General features: G+C 58.3%; 2 protein-coding genes and 1 pseudogene across 2 annotated transcripts; all 3 read left to right on the forward strand.

The window, feature by feature from the left end:
- The first annotated feature begins 3349 nt into the window (after nt 1–3349).
- LOC130145948 (acrosin-like) lies at nt 3350–6880 on the forward strand. Its single transcript, XM_056331512.1, has 6 exons — nt 3350–3523; nt 4100–4187; nt 4856–5069; nt 5331–5605; nt 5883–6028; nt 6498–6880. Exons 1-6 carry the CDS (start codon nt 3350–3352, stop codon nt 6849–6851), a joined length of 1251 nt encoding a protein of 416 aa, XP_056187487.1. The 3' UTR covers nt 6852–6880.
- A 950-nt stretch (nt 6881–7830) lies between these two features.
- LOC130145949 (acrosin-like) lies at nt 7831–12335 on the forward strand (annotated as a pseudogene).
- Nucleotides 12336–16110: 3775 nt separating this feature from the next.
- LOC130145543 (acrosin-like) lies at nt 16111–16552 on the forward strand. The gene has a single exon (XM_056330426.1). The coding sequence runs from the start codon at nt 16111–16113 to the stop codon at nt 16486–16488; it is 378 nt and encodes a 125-aa protein (XP_056186401.1). The 3' UTR covers nt 16489–16552.
- The last annotated feature ends 344 nt before the right edge of the window (nt 16553–16896 follow it).

Genomic DNA, 16896 nt, shown 5'->3' on the forward strand with positions numbered 1-16896 from the left:
AACACTAAACCTAACCGTAACCCTAATAGTAAAACTAACTCTGATCCTAACCCTAAGCCTATTCCTAAGCCTAAACCCTAACCCTAACCCTAACGTACTCCAACAGCACGCGCTTGGAGTCATTTTGTCACCACGTCAAGCCCCGTTCCGAGGCCAAGGCCCACAGCAGCGCAGTCGGGCGGCTCCTGCCCATTTCCAGTCCAGAAGCTGCTGGACTTCTTTAGCCGGCTGCAGGAGCTCCTGCAGTACCTAAGGGGAAAAACGGTGTGAGCAGCAGGACAAACGGCACGCAGGGCAGGCTGCAGTGTGCCACCACCGTTTCCTTTGGGGCAATGCCTGCCGATGCATAGGCCACCTCAGCGTCAAAGGGCTGCTCTGCCCTGCGCCCGTGCCTCGGGACGCACACACCTGATGAGGCTGACCACGTGCTTGAAATAAAATGTTTCGGTGCTCACAGCAAACCAGGCTTCAGCTCAAGTCAGTCTCCTGTGCGAGGCAAGGACTTCCACGCCCGGCACCTGCCAAGCGAGGCAGGCTGCAGGCAGACAAGGCGGGCACAAAGGGAAAGAGTCCCTGCAAAGGGCTGAAAGTGGGCCTGCTCAGGGAGGAGGGGGAGGCTGCACTGGGGGAGGAAGGGAACACAGGTCATCACGGGCTGGAGGGCTTAGGGAAAGGAGCTGGAAACACAGAACGTCTTTGGCCAGCTCCTGGTGGGATCCCGCTGCGCTTGTGGATGAGCCACAAGTGACCTTGAAACTGGACTCTCATGACCCAGGACAGACGCGTCTGGAAAGACCCAAGGGTTGCACTGAGGATTTGGGGAAGGAGCTTGCCTTCGAGCCCCACATATGCCACAGACTTCATTTCCATTCTGTCATGTGAGGCATCTGTGAACACGCTGTGCTTTTGTATCTCAGGAGCAAACGTGTGCTGCTGTTTCACTGGTAGACATGCAATCCTGTTCCTGTCAATCCGGTTTGCCCTTCACATGCATTGTGCCAGTGTCTGTGTGCCTTTGTGTCTCTGGCTCTTTGGAATGCAGCAAGAGAAGCATGGGAAGAGCAGCTGCCACATCCCTCAGGCTGGGATAGGACCAGCCTCCCAGGTGCCCCCCTCATTCAGCTCTACCGGGCCTGACAGCCGAAATCCCCCCATGTAAAGGACAAGGTAGATGCAATGTCCTCTGCATATGCAAACACTTCCTGGTATATAATGTGGACCCTCGAGAACCGGGTGTGCATGTTAGGAGGAAAAATCCCCCATGCGCCCAGAGCAGCATTAAACTGCTGTCAGCTTTCCAAACTCTCCTTTGCCTGGGAGAGTTTTCCCACTTATGATTGTTGGGAAGAGAATCTGGTGACCCAGATGGGACCCGCTTTCCAGAACCTCGACAGACCACAGGGATCGTGAGGACTCCAAGCACACGCCAGAGTATTTGTGGGGAGGCCCTGCGATTCCCTGGCCGGGTGAGTCTCCGTGACAGCTCTTTGGGATAACGGCGACATTGGTCATAAATGCTGAGGCTGCTTACAAAGATGTCGTACCGCATTGTGGGTTAGAGTCCCACCGGGCTATTTGAAGTGCAACTTGTGTAATCCATATGCTATAGACGGGGATGCGCAGAACCCGGATACTCGCTATTGCTAATCTGCACCTCTCTTGGATTTTATTTGCTGGATTTTGCCTCTGTTCAGTTTTGTTTGCCAGGTTTTGTTTAGCTATTGGATGTATGAGCTTTTGAAACGTTGTGGCATGGGACCTGGACATTCTACTGGAGTGGAGGTTCTTCAGCGTTCTCCTTCGGGGTGTCTATTAAGACACGGGAGCAAGATTGAGGGTGACCCTTTCACACAGAAAAAGTGGACAGACTCTTGTCATCACTGGTGGCCCTTGTATACCTCAGATGATTAGGAGAAACGGCCTAGGAAGGGAAGCATAAACTCTGCTACGGTATGGCAATTGGTGTTGTTTTGGTAGACGTGAAGGAAAATGGCATGAAGTCCCATAAGTGGATCTGGGGTTTTTGCCACATATGCCACAGACTTCATTTCCATCCTGTGTCGCGGTTTAACCCCGGCCGGCAACCAAACGCTACCGGCAACCAAACGCCACGCAGCCACTTGCACACTCCCCCCCACCCGGAGGGGTGGGGAGGAGAATCAGAAAGCAATGTAAAGCTGGAGGGTTGACATAAGAACAATGTAATAATTTAAACAGAAGAAAGAGTGAAGAACAACAGTAACAATACCAAGAAGAAGAAGAATAACAACAACAACAATAGCGATTAGGATGGAAAGGTGGGGGAAAAGGGTAAAATCAAAAGGAAGGGAGAAGGAAAAAAAGGAAATGATGCCCAGTACAACTGCTCACCACCCGCTGACCGATGCCCAGCCAGTCCCTGAGCAAGAATCCCCCCACCAGCTAACCCTCCAAGTTTCTATACCAAGCATGACGTCCCACGGGACGGAATACCTCTGTGGCTGGTTCAGGTCAGCTGACCTGCCTGTGTCCCTTCCCAGTCTCTTGTGCCCCTCCAGCACTCTGGCTGGCAAGGCCCAAGAAACCAAAAAGGCCTTGACTTAGCAGAAACGCTAGGCAGCAACAACCGAAAACATCAGTGCGGCTACCAACATTGTTCTCACATCATAGCCAAAACACAGCACTTCACTAGCTACGAAGAAGAAAGTTAACTCCATGCCAGCTGAAACCAGGACACGGGGCCATCTCCTACTCGGCATGTGCTGCACAGGTCTTTGTAGCCTTCTTGATTGGTGCTGACGTGCGGAATCAAACTCTACATCTCAAGGAGGGTTATCAAGCAGGTATGTTTATCGGGGCTCCGGCTGCAAGGGGGATCGCTCCTCCTCACATGCACACCCAGGGCTTAAGTAAGCAGATCCCTATTACACAGAAGCATACATATTCATTAGATTCCCAAGAAAAGGTGGGGTTATTACCATTCGGTCCAGGAACTCGGTATCATAAGCCTCCTCACTCTGGCGCGGGTGCATTGACACCTGCTGGTCCTGGGCTGGGCTCTCTGGGAGGAAGGCTCGCACCCTTCCTCAGGATGTACTTTTCCCTTTGGCGCGCAGTGCTGAGGAGTCCACACCAGCAAGCGCAGAGCCAGGTTGTACTGGTTCTCTTCCCGGCTCGTACATCTTGCAGACAACATAGTTCTTGCTTACAACGTAGCTAGTCGATCGGTATCGACACGTGCAGACCGTAGTGTCCTTGTTAGTCAGTCTGTTAAACACAAGTGCTGAAGCACCAGTTGCAAGGTCTGCATATTTACCGAATGATTTTCAGCTTGAACTATCTCCGTGCAGAGTCTTTACTTCTGAGCGTCATGGCCTGTGACCGCCTTGCTGCCATCCGAAAAGCCCTGCACACTGGGACCCTCCTAGGTGGCAGAGCTTGTGTCCACACGGCAGCAGCTGCCTTGGGCCAGGGGGTTGCTCAGCCCAGCAGCACCAGCAAGTGTGGAATTGAAACCGGGAGCGAAGCCGCTAAGACAAAACCAGTATCCTATGAAGTTGGAATCCTGGCTCGGACTGGAGCCTAGAAGTCATAATTGCCTAAAACAGGGGTTGTTGCAAAGCCACATGCCCAGGAGCAGCATGTAGTACAACATCTAAGGGCTGTTAATGAAATAGCGATTGACCAACACCCGGTGCTGCCTAATCCTCCCACTTTCTTAACAGCGACAGGGGATTCTAATGTCTGTTTTACAGCATTGGACTTCGAAGGCGCCTTTTTGGCGTTCTGATTGTATGTCCTCGGCCGTGCGTAGCAGGTGCCACAGCTGCCCTCTTCAGTGTTGGTCCAGAACCACAATCCAACCCAGAGAGAGCAGGGACACGAAGCCTGCCAGAGGGCGTTGCTGTGGCTGACATAGCCAGTGAGGACTGTGCTGCGTGTGCCTTTCCCTGTGCTGCGTGCAGGAAGGTTGGCACTGCTGGGCTAGGCTTGGCTTATTTGGCTTGCCCGTCACTGCTTGCCTGCCACGACCATCAAGAGAGTGTCTCTTCAAGAGCCAAGCACGCGCGTGCTGCCTCTAGTGGTTGCGTTCTCTGTTGTGTGTCTCTTTATTGGGCAGGAGCAGGTGGCAAAGGGCTGCCGAGAGCAGGGCGGCAGTGACCTTCGCAAAGAGGTAGCGCCGCCACGCTTGGTTTTTCCTGTGAGCTGTTAGCAGGCAGAGCTGGGAGCCAGGCGCTGCTGCCTGCCACGGGGCCTGCCCACCCTCATCGCGCAAAGGGAGCATTCCACGGGGCTCTGTGGGGGCTGTGCGATCCCAGCTCCTGCCTCCCGTCCTGCTTGGAACCCCTCCTGTTGCCCCCCCTCCCCGCAGAGGCCACCACGCCCAGCCCCGTGGCAACCAGCCACTCTGTGACATCACCCCCGGGGCCAAGGGCATCCTGGGCAACGTGAGTTCGGGGGGCAGTATGTTGGCGGCTGCACTGGCGGTGACAAGCCCTCCTCCTTGCAGCTGCCACGTGTCACTGGCAGGGATGGATTTGCTGCGCCTCCTCCTCATCCTGCTGGCCATGTGCTGTCCTGCGTACGGCACATGGGACAGCTGTGGGTAAGTGGCCCGAGGCTCTGGGAGGGAGCTTGGGCAAGCCCTTGTGGGCTTGGCTGGAGGGCAGCCAGTGTGGGAGGCTCATTTCCTTGCCAGCACGCAGGCTGTTGGCAGTACTCGCCTACGGGGCTAAAGCAGAAAGAGGCAGGGTGTGGACACACACGTGCCCCACAGGCTTCCCCAGCCCTGCTGGCCAGGCAGCGCCTTGTGGGGAGGGAAGACGGCTGACCGTGAGCCGTAGGGGCGCCAGCCATCCAGCAGGACACTAAGGAGTTTCTCTTTACAGAGGGACCTGCGGGCTCCGGCCCATGGCTTTTCAGTACGGCATGTCGCGCGTCGTGGGTGGCACAGATGCCCAGGCAGGGGCCTGGCCCTGGATCGTCAGCATCCAGAATCCCTGGCAAGCGGGCACGGGTCATACCTGCGGAGGCTCCCTCATCAGCGCACAGTGGGTCCTGACAGCAGCCCACTGCTTCATCGAGGCCAGGTAAGGCGCCACCGGGAACACGCATAGCCCCACAACACTAGCGCTTGCCCCGTGCGCAGCAGCACGGGCTACTCCCGCCCCGTTTCCTCGCAGGACACCCAGGGCCTGGGTGCTCCTTGAGCCTAAGGCACGCGAGGCCAGTCACACCCTCCCGAGCGCTGCTCTCCTCTCTCCCTCGTCAAGCGGAAGGCAGGGCAACGGCTGGGCTGCTGCAGCACGTGGCTGTGCTCCCTCTGAGTCCTCTCCCCATTTGCCTTCCAGCTACATCACCATGTGGCGCGTGGTGATCGGTGCCACGCGGCTGACTCAGCTGGGCCCTGAGGCCCAGGTGCGCAACATCAAGCGGCTGCTCCTTCACCAAGGCTACAGTAACATCACGCAGAGGAACGACATTGCCTTGCTGGAGCTGGACCAGCCTGTGCAGTGCAACGCCTACGTTCAGCTTGCCTGCGTGCCCGATGCCTCGCTGAGAGTCTCGCAGCTGAAAAACTGCTACATCAGCGGCTGGGGTGCCACGACTGCAAGATGTGAGTACCGCGGAAGTACTCGTGTGCCGAGCGCAAGCTTGGCACGCTCGGGGCCATTGCTTGGGCTTCCTGACAGCAGAGGCCAGAGCCCGAGTCAGCCTGCGGGGACGTATGCCTCTTGAGAGATGGGCCTGAGCCCTTTCCCCAGAGCAAGGCGGAAGGCAAATGCCGCTATAACGCCTCTCAGGGTGCAAAGCCAAGCGCGGGCGAGGCAAGGGATTCCGCCAGGCAGGGGAGGAGAAGTGCCAGTGAGCTGCTGCTTGCTAATTCCTTCCTGTGCTCGCAGCTGGACGATCAACGGATGTGCTGCAGGAGGCCCAGGTCCGCCTCATTGATGTCAACGTCTGTAACAGCAGCCGGTGGTACAGAGGGGCCATCCACACGCACAACGTCTGTGCTGGCTATCCGCAGGGCGGCATTGACACCTGCCAGGTAGGAGCGTGCTACGAGCCAAGCCCCGTAGCACAGGCAGCCCCGCCACACGCAACTATGCCCACATGGCCCGGCATGTGCTTGGCCTGGCCAGTGCCCCTCCCACTTCAGGTCCCCACCGCCGGGGGGGCTTATACCCCCTTCCCCATCGGCAGGCCCCTGCCCAGTGCCCCTCTTGTCCCAGAGGCATGGCACTCTGCCCAGAAAGCCCTCCTAGTGTTCCTGGCAGCCCACGGCTCCCCATCCCAAGCCTGCCACAGCTCTCTTCCACACACCCACCATCACCGTGCAGTGAGGAGAGCCAGCCCCACCTTACAAGCCCACCACCCCTTCCCAGGCAAGGCTCGCTCGACACAGCCTCGCTCTGCAGGGAACACAGCTCCGGCAGGTGCCGTCAGAGAGAAGGAGCCAACCCCCGTGCTGACGGTGGCCACCCAACAACCCCTTTGTCCTCTCTCCTCCTCTGCAGGGGGACAGCGGTGGGCCTCTCGTGTGCCAAGACAGCAGTGCAGACTACTTCTGGCTTGTTGGGGTCACCAGCTGGGGGAGAGGCTGTGCCCGAGCCAGGCAGCCCGGAGTCTACACCTCCACTCAGCACTTCTACGACTGGATCCTGCTACAGATGGGCCTGCGCCCAGCAGTGAGGGCTACTCCAACAGCACGCGCTTGGAGTCATTTTGTCACCACGTCAAGCCCCGTTCCGAGGCCAAGGCCCACAGCAGCGCAGTCGGGCGGCTCCTGCCCATTTCCAGTCCAGAAGCTGCTGGACTTCTTTAGCCGGCTGCAGGAGCTCCTGCAGTACCTAAGGGGAAAAACGGTGTGAGCAGCAGGACAAACGGCACGCAGGGCAGGCTGCAGTGTGCCACCACCGTTTCCTTTGGGGCAATGCCTGCCGATGCATAGGCCACCTCAGCGTCAAAGGGCTGCTCTGCCCTGCGCCCGTGCCTCGGGACGCACACACCTGATGAGGCTGACCACGTGCTTGAAATAAAATGTTTCGGTGCTCACAGCAAACCAGGCTTCAGCTCAAGTCAGTCTCCTGTGCGAGGCAAGGACGTCCACGCCCGGCACCTGCCAAGCGAGGCAGGCTGCAGGCAGACAAGGCGGGCACAAAGGGAAAGAGTCCCTGCAAAGGGCTGAAAGTGGGCCTGCTCAGGGAGGAGGGGGAGGCTGCACTGGAGGAAGGGAACACAGGTCATCACGGGCTGGAGGGCTTGGGGAAAGGAGCTGGAAACACAGAACGTCTTTGGCCAGCTCCTGGTGGGATCCCGCTGCGCTTGTGGATGAGCCACAAGTGACCTTGAAACTGGACTCTCGTGACCCAGGACAGACGCGTCTGGAAAGACCCAAGGGTTGCACTGAGGATTTGGGGAAGGAGCTTGCCTTCGAGCCCCACATATGCCACAGACTTCATTTCCATCCTGTGTCGCGGTTTAACCCCGGCCGGCAACCAAACACTACCGGCAACCAAACGCCACGCAGCCACTTGCGCACTCCCCCCCACCCGGAGGGGTGGGGAGGAGAATCAGAAAGCAATGTAAAAGTGGAGGGTTGAGATAAGAACAATGTAATAATTTAAACAGAAGAAAGAGTGAAGAACAACAGTAACAATACCAAGAAGAAGAACAACAATAACAATTAGGATGGAAAGGTGGGGGAAAAGGGTAAAATCAAAAGGAAGGGAGAAGGAAAAAAAGGAAATGATGCCCAGTACAACTGCTCACCACCCGCTGACCGATGCCCAGCCAGTCCCTGAGCAAGAATCCCCCCACCAGCTAACCCTCCAAGTTTCTATACCAAGCATGACGTCCCACGGGATGGAATACCTCTGTGGCTGGTTCAGGTCAGCTGACCTGGCTGTGTCCCTGCCCAGTCTCTTGTGCCCCTCCAGCACTCTGGCTGGCAAGGCCCAAGAAACCAAAAAGGCCTTGACTTAGCAGAAACGCTAGGCAGCAACAACCGAAAACATCAGTGCGGCTACCAACATTGTTCTCACATCATAGCCAAAACACAGCACTTCACTAGCTACGAAGAAGAAAGTTAACTCCATGCCAGCTGAAACCAGGACACGGGGCCATCTCCTACTCGGCATGTGCTGCACAGGTCTTTGTAGCCTTCTTGATTTCAAGGAGGGTTATCAAGCAGGTATGTTTATCGGGGGGCTCCGGCTGCAAGGGGGATCGCTCCTCCTCACTTGCACACCCAGGGCTTAAGTAAGCAGATCCCTATTACACAGAAGCATACATATTCATTAAAATTCCCAAGAAAAGGCGGGGTTATTACCATTCGGTCCAGGAACTCAGTATCATAAGCCTCCTCACTCTGGCGCGGGTGCATTGACACCTGCTGGTCCTGGGCTGGGGCTCTCTGGGAGGAAGGCTCGCACCCTTCCTCAGGATGTACTTTTCCCTTTGGCGCGCAGTGCTGAGGAGTCCACACCAGCAAGCGCAGAGCCAGGTTGTACTGGTTCTCTTCCCGGCTCGTACATCTTGCAGACAACATAGTTCTTGCTTACAACGTAGCTAGTCGATCGGTATCGACACGTGCAGACCGTAGTGTCCTTGTTAGTCAGTCTGTTAAACACAAGTGCTGAAGCACCAGTTGCAAGGTCTGCATATTTACCGAATGATTTTCAGCTTGAACTATCTCCGTGCAGAGTCTTTACTTCTGAGCGTCATGGCCTGTGGACCGCCTTGCTGCCATCCGAAAAGCCCCTGCACACTGGGACCCTCCTAGGTGGCAGAGCTTGTGTCCACACGGCAGCAGCTGCCTTGGGCCAGGGGGTTGCTCAGCCCCAGCAGCACCAGCAAGTGTTGGAATTGAAACCGGGAGCGAAGCCGCTAAGACAAAACCAGTATCCTATGAAGTTGGAATCCTGGCTCGGACTGGAGCCTAGAAGTCATAATTGCCTAAAACAGGGGTTGTTGCAAAGCCACATGCCCAGGAGCAGCATGTAGTACAACATCTAAGGGCTGTTAATGAAATAGCGAATTGACCAACACCCGGTGCTGCCTAATCCTCCCACTTTCTCAACAGCGACAGGGGATTCTAATGTCTGTTTTACAGCATTGGACTTCGAAGGCGCCTTTTTGGCGTTCTGATTGTATGTCCTCGGCCGTGCGTAGCAGGTGCCACAGCTGCCCTCTTCAGTGTTGGTCCAGAACCACAATCCAACCCAGAGAGAGCAGGGACACGAAGCCTGCCAGAGGGCGTTGCTGTGGCTGACATAGCCAGTGAGGACTGTGCTGCGTGTGCCTTTCCCTGTGCTGCGTGCAGGAAGGTTGGCACTGCTGGGCTAGGCTTGGCTTATTTGGCTTGCCCGTCACTGCTTGCCTGCCACGACCATCAAAAGAGTGTCTCTTCAAGAGCCAAGCAGGCGCTTGCTGCCTCTAGTGGTTGCGGTTCTCTGTTGTGTGTCCTCTTTATTGGGCAGGAGCAGGTGGCAAAGGGCTGCCGAGAGCAGGGCGGCAGTGACCTTCGCAAAGAAGGTAGCGCCGCCACGCTTGGTTTTTCCTGTGAGCTGTTAGCAGGCAGAGCCGGGAGCCAGGCGCTGCTGCCTGCCACGGGGCCGGCCACACCCTCATCGCGCAAAGGGAGTATTCCACGGGGCTCTGTGGGGGGCTGAGCGATCCCAGCTCCTGCCTCCCGTCCTGCTTGGAACCCCTCCTGTTGCCCCCCCCTCCCCGCAGAGGCCACCACGCCCAGCCCCGTGGCAACCAGCCACTCTGTGACATCACCCCCGGGGCCAAGGGGCATCCTGGGCAACGTGAGTTCGGGGGGCAGTATGTTGGCGGCTGCACTGGGCGGGGTGACAAGCCCTCCTCCTTGCAGCTGCCACGTGTCACTGGCAGGGATGGATTTGCTGCGCCTCCTCCTCATCCTGCTGGCCATGTGCTGTCCTGCATACGGCACATGGGACAGCTGTGGGTATAGTGGCCCCGAGGCTCTGGGAGGGAGCTTGGGCAAGCCCTTGTGGGCTTGGCTGGAGGGCAGCCAGTGTGGGAGGCTCATTTCCTTGCCAGCACGCAGGCTGTTGGCAGTACTCACCTACGGGGCCTAAAGCAGAAAGAGGCAGGGGTGTGGACACACACGTGCCCCACAGGCTTCCCCAGCCCTGCTGGCCAGGCAGCACCTTGTGGGGAGGGAAAGACGGCTGACCGTGAGCCGTAGGGGCGCCAGCCATCCAGCAGGACACTAAGGAGTTTCTCTTTACAGAGGGACCTGCGGGCTCCGGCCCATGGCTTTTCAGTACGGCATGTCGCGCGTCAGTGGGTGGCACAGATGCCCAGGCAGGGGCCTGGCCCTGGATCGTCAGCATCCAGAATCCCTGGCAAAGCGGGCACGGGTCATACCTGCGGAGGCTCCCTCATCAGCACACAGTGGGTCCTGACAGCAGCCCACTGCTTTCATCGAGGCCAGGTAAGGCGCCACCGGGAACACGCATAGCCCCCACAACACTAGCGCTTGCCCCCGTGCGCAGCAGCACGGGCTACTCCCGCCCCGTTTCCTCGCAGGACACCCCAGGGCCTGGGTGCTCCTTGAGCCTAAGGGCACGCGAGGCCAGTCACACCCCTCCCCGAGCGCTGCTCTCCTCTCTCCCTCGTCAAGCGGAAGGCAGGGGCAACGGCTGGGCTGCTGCAGCACGTGGCTGTGCTCCCTCTGAGTCCTCTCCCCATTTGCCTTCCAGCTACATCACCATGTGGCGCGTGGTGATCGGTGCCACGCGGCTGACTCAGCTGGGCCCCTGAGGCCCAGGTGCGCAACATCAAGCGGCTGCTCCTTCACCAAGGCTACAGTAACATCACGCAGAGGAACGACATTGCCTTGCTGGAGCTGGACCAGCCTGTGCAGTGCAACGCCTACGTTCAGCTTGCCTGCGTGCCCGATGCCTCGCTGAGAGTCTCGCAGCTGAAAAACTGCTACATCAGCGGCTGGGGTGCCACGACTGCAAGATGTGAGTACCGCGGAAGTACTCGTGTGCCGAGCGCAAGCTTGGCACGCTCGGGGCCATTGCTTGGGCTTCCTGACAGCAGAGGCCAGAGCCCGAGTCAGCCTGCGGGGACGTATGCCTCTTGAGAGATGGGCCTGAGCCCTTTCCCCAGAGCAAGGCGGAAGGCAAATGCCGCTATAACGCCTCTCAGGATGCAAAGCCAAGCGCGGGCGAGGCAAGGGATTCCGCCAGGCAGGGGAGGAGAAGTGCCAGTGAGCTGCTGCTTGCTAATTCCTTCCTGTGCTCGCAGCTGGACGATCAACGGATGTGCTGCAGGAGGCCCAGGTCCGCCTCATTGATGTCAACGTCTGTAACAGCAGCCGGTGGTACAGAGGGGCCATCCACACGCACAACGTCTGTGCTGGCTATCCGCAGGGCGGCATTGACACCTGCCAGGTAGGAGCGTGCTACGAGCCAAGCCCCGTAGCACAGGCAGCCCCGCCACACGCAACTACGCCAACATGGCCCGGCATGTGCTTGGCCTGGCCAGTGCCCCTCCCACTTCAGGTCCCCACCGCCGGGGGGGCTTATACCCCCTTCCCCATCGGCAGGCCCCTGCCCAGTGCCCCTCTTGTCCCAGAGGCATGGCACTCTGCCCAGAAAGCCCTCCTAGTGTTCCTGGCAGCCCACGGCTCCCCATCCCAAGCCTGCCACAGCTCTCTTCCACACACCCACCATCACCGTGCAGTGAGGAGAGCCAGCCCCACCTTACAAGCCCACCACCCCTTCCCAGGCAAGGCTCGCTCGACACAGCCTCGCTCTGCAGGGAACACAGCTCCGGCAGGTGCCGTCAGAGAGAAGGAGCCAACCCCCGTGCTGACGGTGGCCACCCAACCACCCCTTTGTCCTCTCTCCTCCTCTGCAGGGGGACAGCGGTGGGCCTCTCGTGTGCCAAGACAGCAGTGCAGACTACTTCTGGCTTGTTGGTGTCACCAGCTGGGGGAGAGGCTGTGCCCGAGCCAGGCAGCCCGGAGTCTACACCTCCACTCAGCACTTCTACGACTGGATCCTGCTACAGATGGGCCTGCGCCCAGCAGTGAGGGCTACTCCAACAGCACGCGCTTGGAGTCATTTTGTCACCACGTCAAGCCCCGTTCCGAGGCCAAGGCCCACAGCAGCGCAGTCGGGCAGCTCCTGCCCATTTCCAGTCCAGAAGCTGCTGGACTTCTTTAGCCGGCTGCAGGAGCTCCTGCAGTACCTAAGGGGAAAAACGGTGTGAGCAGCAGGACAAACGGCACGCAGGGCAGGCTGCAGTGTGCCACCACCGTTTCCTTTGGGGCAATGCCTGCCGATGCAAAGGCCACCTCAGCGTCAAAGGGCTGCTCTGCCCTGCGCCCGTGCCTCGGGACGCACACACCTGATGAGGCTGACCACGTGCTTGAAATAAAATGTTTCGGTGCTCACAGCAAACCAGGCTTCAGCTCAAGTCAGTCTCCTGTGCGAGGCAAGGACGTCCACGCCCGGCACCTGCCAAGCGAGGCAGGCTGCAGGCAGACAAGGCGGGCACAAAGGGAAAGAGTCCCTGCAAAGGGCTGAAAGTGGGCCTGCTCAGGGAGGAGGGGGAGGCTGCACTGGAGGAAGGGAACACAGGTCATCACGGGCTGGAGGGCTTGGGGAAAGGAGCTGGAAACACAGAACGTCTTTGGCCAGCTCCTGGTGGGATCCCGCTGCGCTTGTGGATGAGCCACAAGTGACCTTGAAACTGGACTCTCGTGACCCAGGACAGACGCGTCTGGAAAGACCCAAGGGTTGCACTGAGGATTTGGGGAAGGAGCTTGCCTTCGAGCCCCACATATGCCACAGACTTCATTTCCATCCTGTGTCGCGGTTTAACCCCGGCCGGCAACCAAACACTACCGGCAACCAAACGCCACGCAGCCACTTGTGCACTCCCCCCCCCCCGGAGGGGTGGGGAGGAGAATCAGAAAGCAATGTAAAAGTGGAGGGTTGAGATAAGAACAATGTAATAATTTAAACAGAAGAAAGAGTGAAGAACAACAGTAACAATACCAAGAAGAAGAACAACAATAACAATTAGGATGGAAAGGTGGGGGAAAAGGGTAAAATCAAAAGGAAGGGAGAAGGAAAAAAAGGAAATGATGCCCAGTACAACTGCTCACCACCCGCTGACCGATGCCCAGCCAGTCCCTGAGCAAGAATCCCCCCACCAGCTAACCCTCCAAGTTTCTATACCAAGCATGACGTCCCACGGGATGGAATACCTCTGTGGCTGGTTCAGGTCAGCTGACCTGGCTGTGTCCCTGCCCAGTCTCTTGTGCCCCTCCAGCACTCTGGCTGGCAAGGCCCAAGAAACCAAAAAGGCCTTGACTTAGCAGAAACGCTAGGCAGCAACAACCGAAAACATCAGTGCGGCTACCAACATTGTTCTCACATCATAGCCAAAACACAGCACTTCACTAGCTACGAAGAAGAAAGTTAACTCCATGCCAGCTGAAACCAGGACACGGGGCCATCTCCTACTCGGCATGTGCTGCACAGGTCTTTGTAGCCTTCTTGATTGGTGCTGACGTGCGGAATCAAACTCTACAACTCAAGGAGGGTTATCAAGCAGGTATGTTTATCGGGGCTCCGGCTGCAAGGGGGATCGCTCCTCCTCACTTGCACACCCAGGGCTTAAGTAAGCAGATCCCTATTACACAGAAGCATACATATTCATTAAAATTCCCAAGAAAAGGCGGGGGTTATTACCATTCGGTCCAGGAACTCAGTATCATAAGCCTCCTCACTCTGGCGCGGGTGCATTGACACCTGCTGGTCCTGGGCTGGGCTCTCTGGGAGGAAGGCTCGCACCCTTCCTCAGGATGTACTTTTCCCTTTGGCGCGCAGTGCTGAGGAGTCCACACCAGCAAGCGCAGAGCCAGGTTGTACTGGTTCTCTTCCCGGCTCGTACATCTTGCAGACAACATAGTTCTTGCTTACAACGTAGCTAGTCGATCGGTATCGACACGTGCAGACCGTAGTGTCCTTGTTAGTCAGTCTGTTAAACACAAGTGCTGAAGCACCAGTTGCAAGGTCTGCATATTTACCGAATGATTTTCAGCTTGAACTATCTCCGTGCAGAGTCTTTACTTCTGAGCGTCATGGCCTGTGACCGCCTTGCTGCCATCCGAAAAGCCCTGCACACTGGGACCCTCCTAGGTGGCAGAGCTTGTGTCCACACGGCAGCAGCTGCCTTGGGCCAGGGGGTTGCTCAGCCCAGCAGCACCAGCAAGTGTGGAATTGAAACCGGGAGCGAAGCCGCTAAGACAAAACCAGTATCCTATGAAGTTGGAATCCTGGCTCGGACTGGAGCCTAGAAGTCATAATTGCCTAAAACAGGGGTTGTTGCAAAGCCACATGCCCAGGAGCAGCATGTAGTACAACATCTAAGGGCTGTTAATCAAATAGCGATTGACCAACACCCGGTGCTGCCTAATCCTCCCACTTTCTCAACAGCGACAGGGGATTCTAATGTCTGTTTTACAGCATTGGACTTCGAAGGCGCCTTTTTGGCGTTCTGATTGTATGTCCTCGGCCGTGCGTAGCAGGTGCCACAGCTGCCCTCTTCAGTGTTGGTCCAGAACCACAATCCAACCCAGAGAGAGCAGGGACACGAAGCCTGCCAGAGGGCGTTGCTGTGGCTGACATAGCCAGTGAGGACTGTGCTGCGTGTGCCTTTCCCTGTGCTGCGTGCAGGAAGGTTGGCACTGCTGGGCTAGGCTTGGCTTATTTGGCTTGCCCGTCACTGCTTGCCTGCCACGACCATCAAAAGAGTGTCTCTTCAAGAGCCAAGCAGGCGCTTGCTGCCTCTAGTGGTTGCGTTCTCTGTTGTGTGTCTCTTTATTGGGCAGGAGCAGGTGGCAAAGGGCTGCCGAGAGCAGGGCGGCAGTGACCTTCGCAAAGAGGTAGCGCCGCCACGCTTGGTTTTTCCTGTGAGCTGATAGCAGGCAGAGCCGGGAGCCAGGCGCTGCTGCCTGCCACGGGGCCGGCCCACCCTCATCGCGCAAAGGGAGTATTCCACGGGGCTCTGTGGGGGCTGTGCGATGCCAGCTCCTGCCTCCCGTCCTGCTTGGAACCCCTCCTGTTGCCCCCCCTCCCCGCAGAGGCCACCACGCCCAGCCCCGTGGCAACCAGCCACTCTGTGACGTCACCCCCGGGGCCAAGGGCATCTTGGGCAACGTGAGTTCGGGGGGCAGTATGTTGGCGGCTGCACTGGCGGTGACAAGCCCTCCTCCTTGCAGCTGCCACGTGTCACTGGCAGGGATGGATTTGCTGCGCCTCCTCCTCATCCTGCTGGCCATGTGCTGTCCTGCATACGGCACATGGGACAGCTGTGGGTAAGTGGCCCGAGGCTCTGGGAGGGAGCTTGGGCAAGCCCTTGTGGGCTTGGCTGGAGGGCAGCCAGTGTGGGAGGCTCATTTCCTTGCCAGCACGCAGGCTGTTGGCAGTACTCACCTACGGGGCTAAAGCAGAAAGAGGCAGGGTGTGGACACACACGTGCCCCACAGGCTTCCCCAGCCCTGCTGGCCAGGCAGCGCCTTGTGGGGAGGGAAGACGGCTGACCGTGAGCCGTAGGGGCGCCAGCCATCCAGCAGGACACTAAGGAGTTTCTCTTTACAGAGGGACCTGCGGGCTCCGGCCCATGGCTTTTCAGTACGGCATGTCGCGCGTCGTGGGTGGCACAGATGCCCAGGCAGGGGCCTGGCCCGGGATCGTCAGCATCCAGAATCCCTGGCAAGCGGGCACGGGTCATACCTGCGGAGGCTCCCTCATCAGCGCACAGTGGGTCCTGACAGCAGCCCACTGCTTCATCGAGGCCAGGTAAGGCGCCACCGGGAACACGCATAGCCCCACAACACTAGCGCTTGCCCCGTGCGCAGCAGCACGGGCTACTCCCGCCCCGTTTCCTCGCAGGACACCCAGGGCCTGGGTGCTCCTTGAGCCTAAGGCACGCGAGGCCAGTCACACCCTCCCGAGCGCTGCTCTCCTCTCTCCCTCGTCAAGCGGAAGGCAGGGCAACGGCTGGGCTGCTGCAGCACGTGGCTGTGCTCCCTCTGAGTCCTCTCCCCATTTGCCTTCCAGCTACATCACCATGTGGCGCGTGGTGATCGGTGCCACGCGGCTGACTCAGCTGGGCCCTGAGGCCCAGGTGCGCAACATCAAGCGGCTGCTCCTTCACCAAGGCTACAGTAACATCACGCAGAGGAACGACATTGCCTTGCTGGAGCTGGACCAGCCTGTGCAGTGCAACGCCTACGTTCAGCTTGCCTGCGTGCCCGATGCCTCGCTGAGAGTCTCGCAGCTGAAAAACTGCTACATCAGCGGCTGGGGTGCCACGACTGCAAGATGTGAGTACCGCGGAAGTACTCGTGTGCCGAGCGCAAGCTTGGCACGCTCGGGGCCATTGCTTGGGCTTCCTGACAGCAGAGGCCAGAGCCCGAGTCAGCCTGCGGGGACGTATGCCTCTTGAGAGATGGGCCTGAGCCCTTTCCCCAGAGCAAGGCGGAAGGCAAATGCCGCTATAACGCCTCTCAGGATGCAAAGCCAAGCGCGGGCGAGGCAAGGGATTCCGCCAGGCAGGGGAGGAGAAGTGCCAGTGAGCTGCTGCTTGCTAATTCCTTCCTGTGCTCGCAGCTGGACGATCAACGGATGTGCTGCAGGAGGCCCAGGTCCGCCTCATTGATGTCAACGTCTGTAACAGCAGCCGGTGGTACAGAGGGGCCATCCACACGCACAACGTCTGTGCTGGCTATCCGCAGGGCGGCATTGACACCTGCCAGGTAGGAGCGTGCTACGAGCCAAGCCCCGTAGCACAGGCAGCCCCGCCACACGCAACTACGCCAACATGGCCCGGCATGTGCTTGGCCTGGCCAGTGCC

Source organism: Falco biarmicus, chromosome 3 (genome assembly GCF_023638135.1).
Source record: "Falco biarmicus isolate bFalBia1 chromosome 3, bFalBia1.pri, whole genome shotgun sequence".
In the NCBI taxonomy this organism is placed as follows: domain Eukaryota; kingdom Metazoa; phylum Chordata; class Aves; order Falconiformes; family Falconidae; genus Falco; species Falco biarmicus.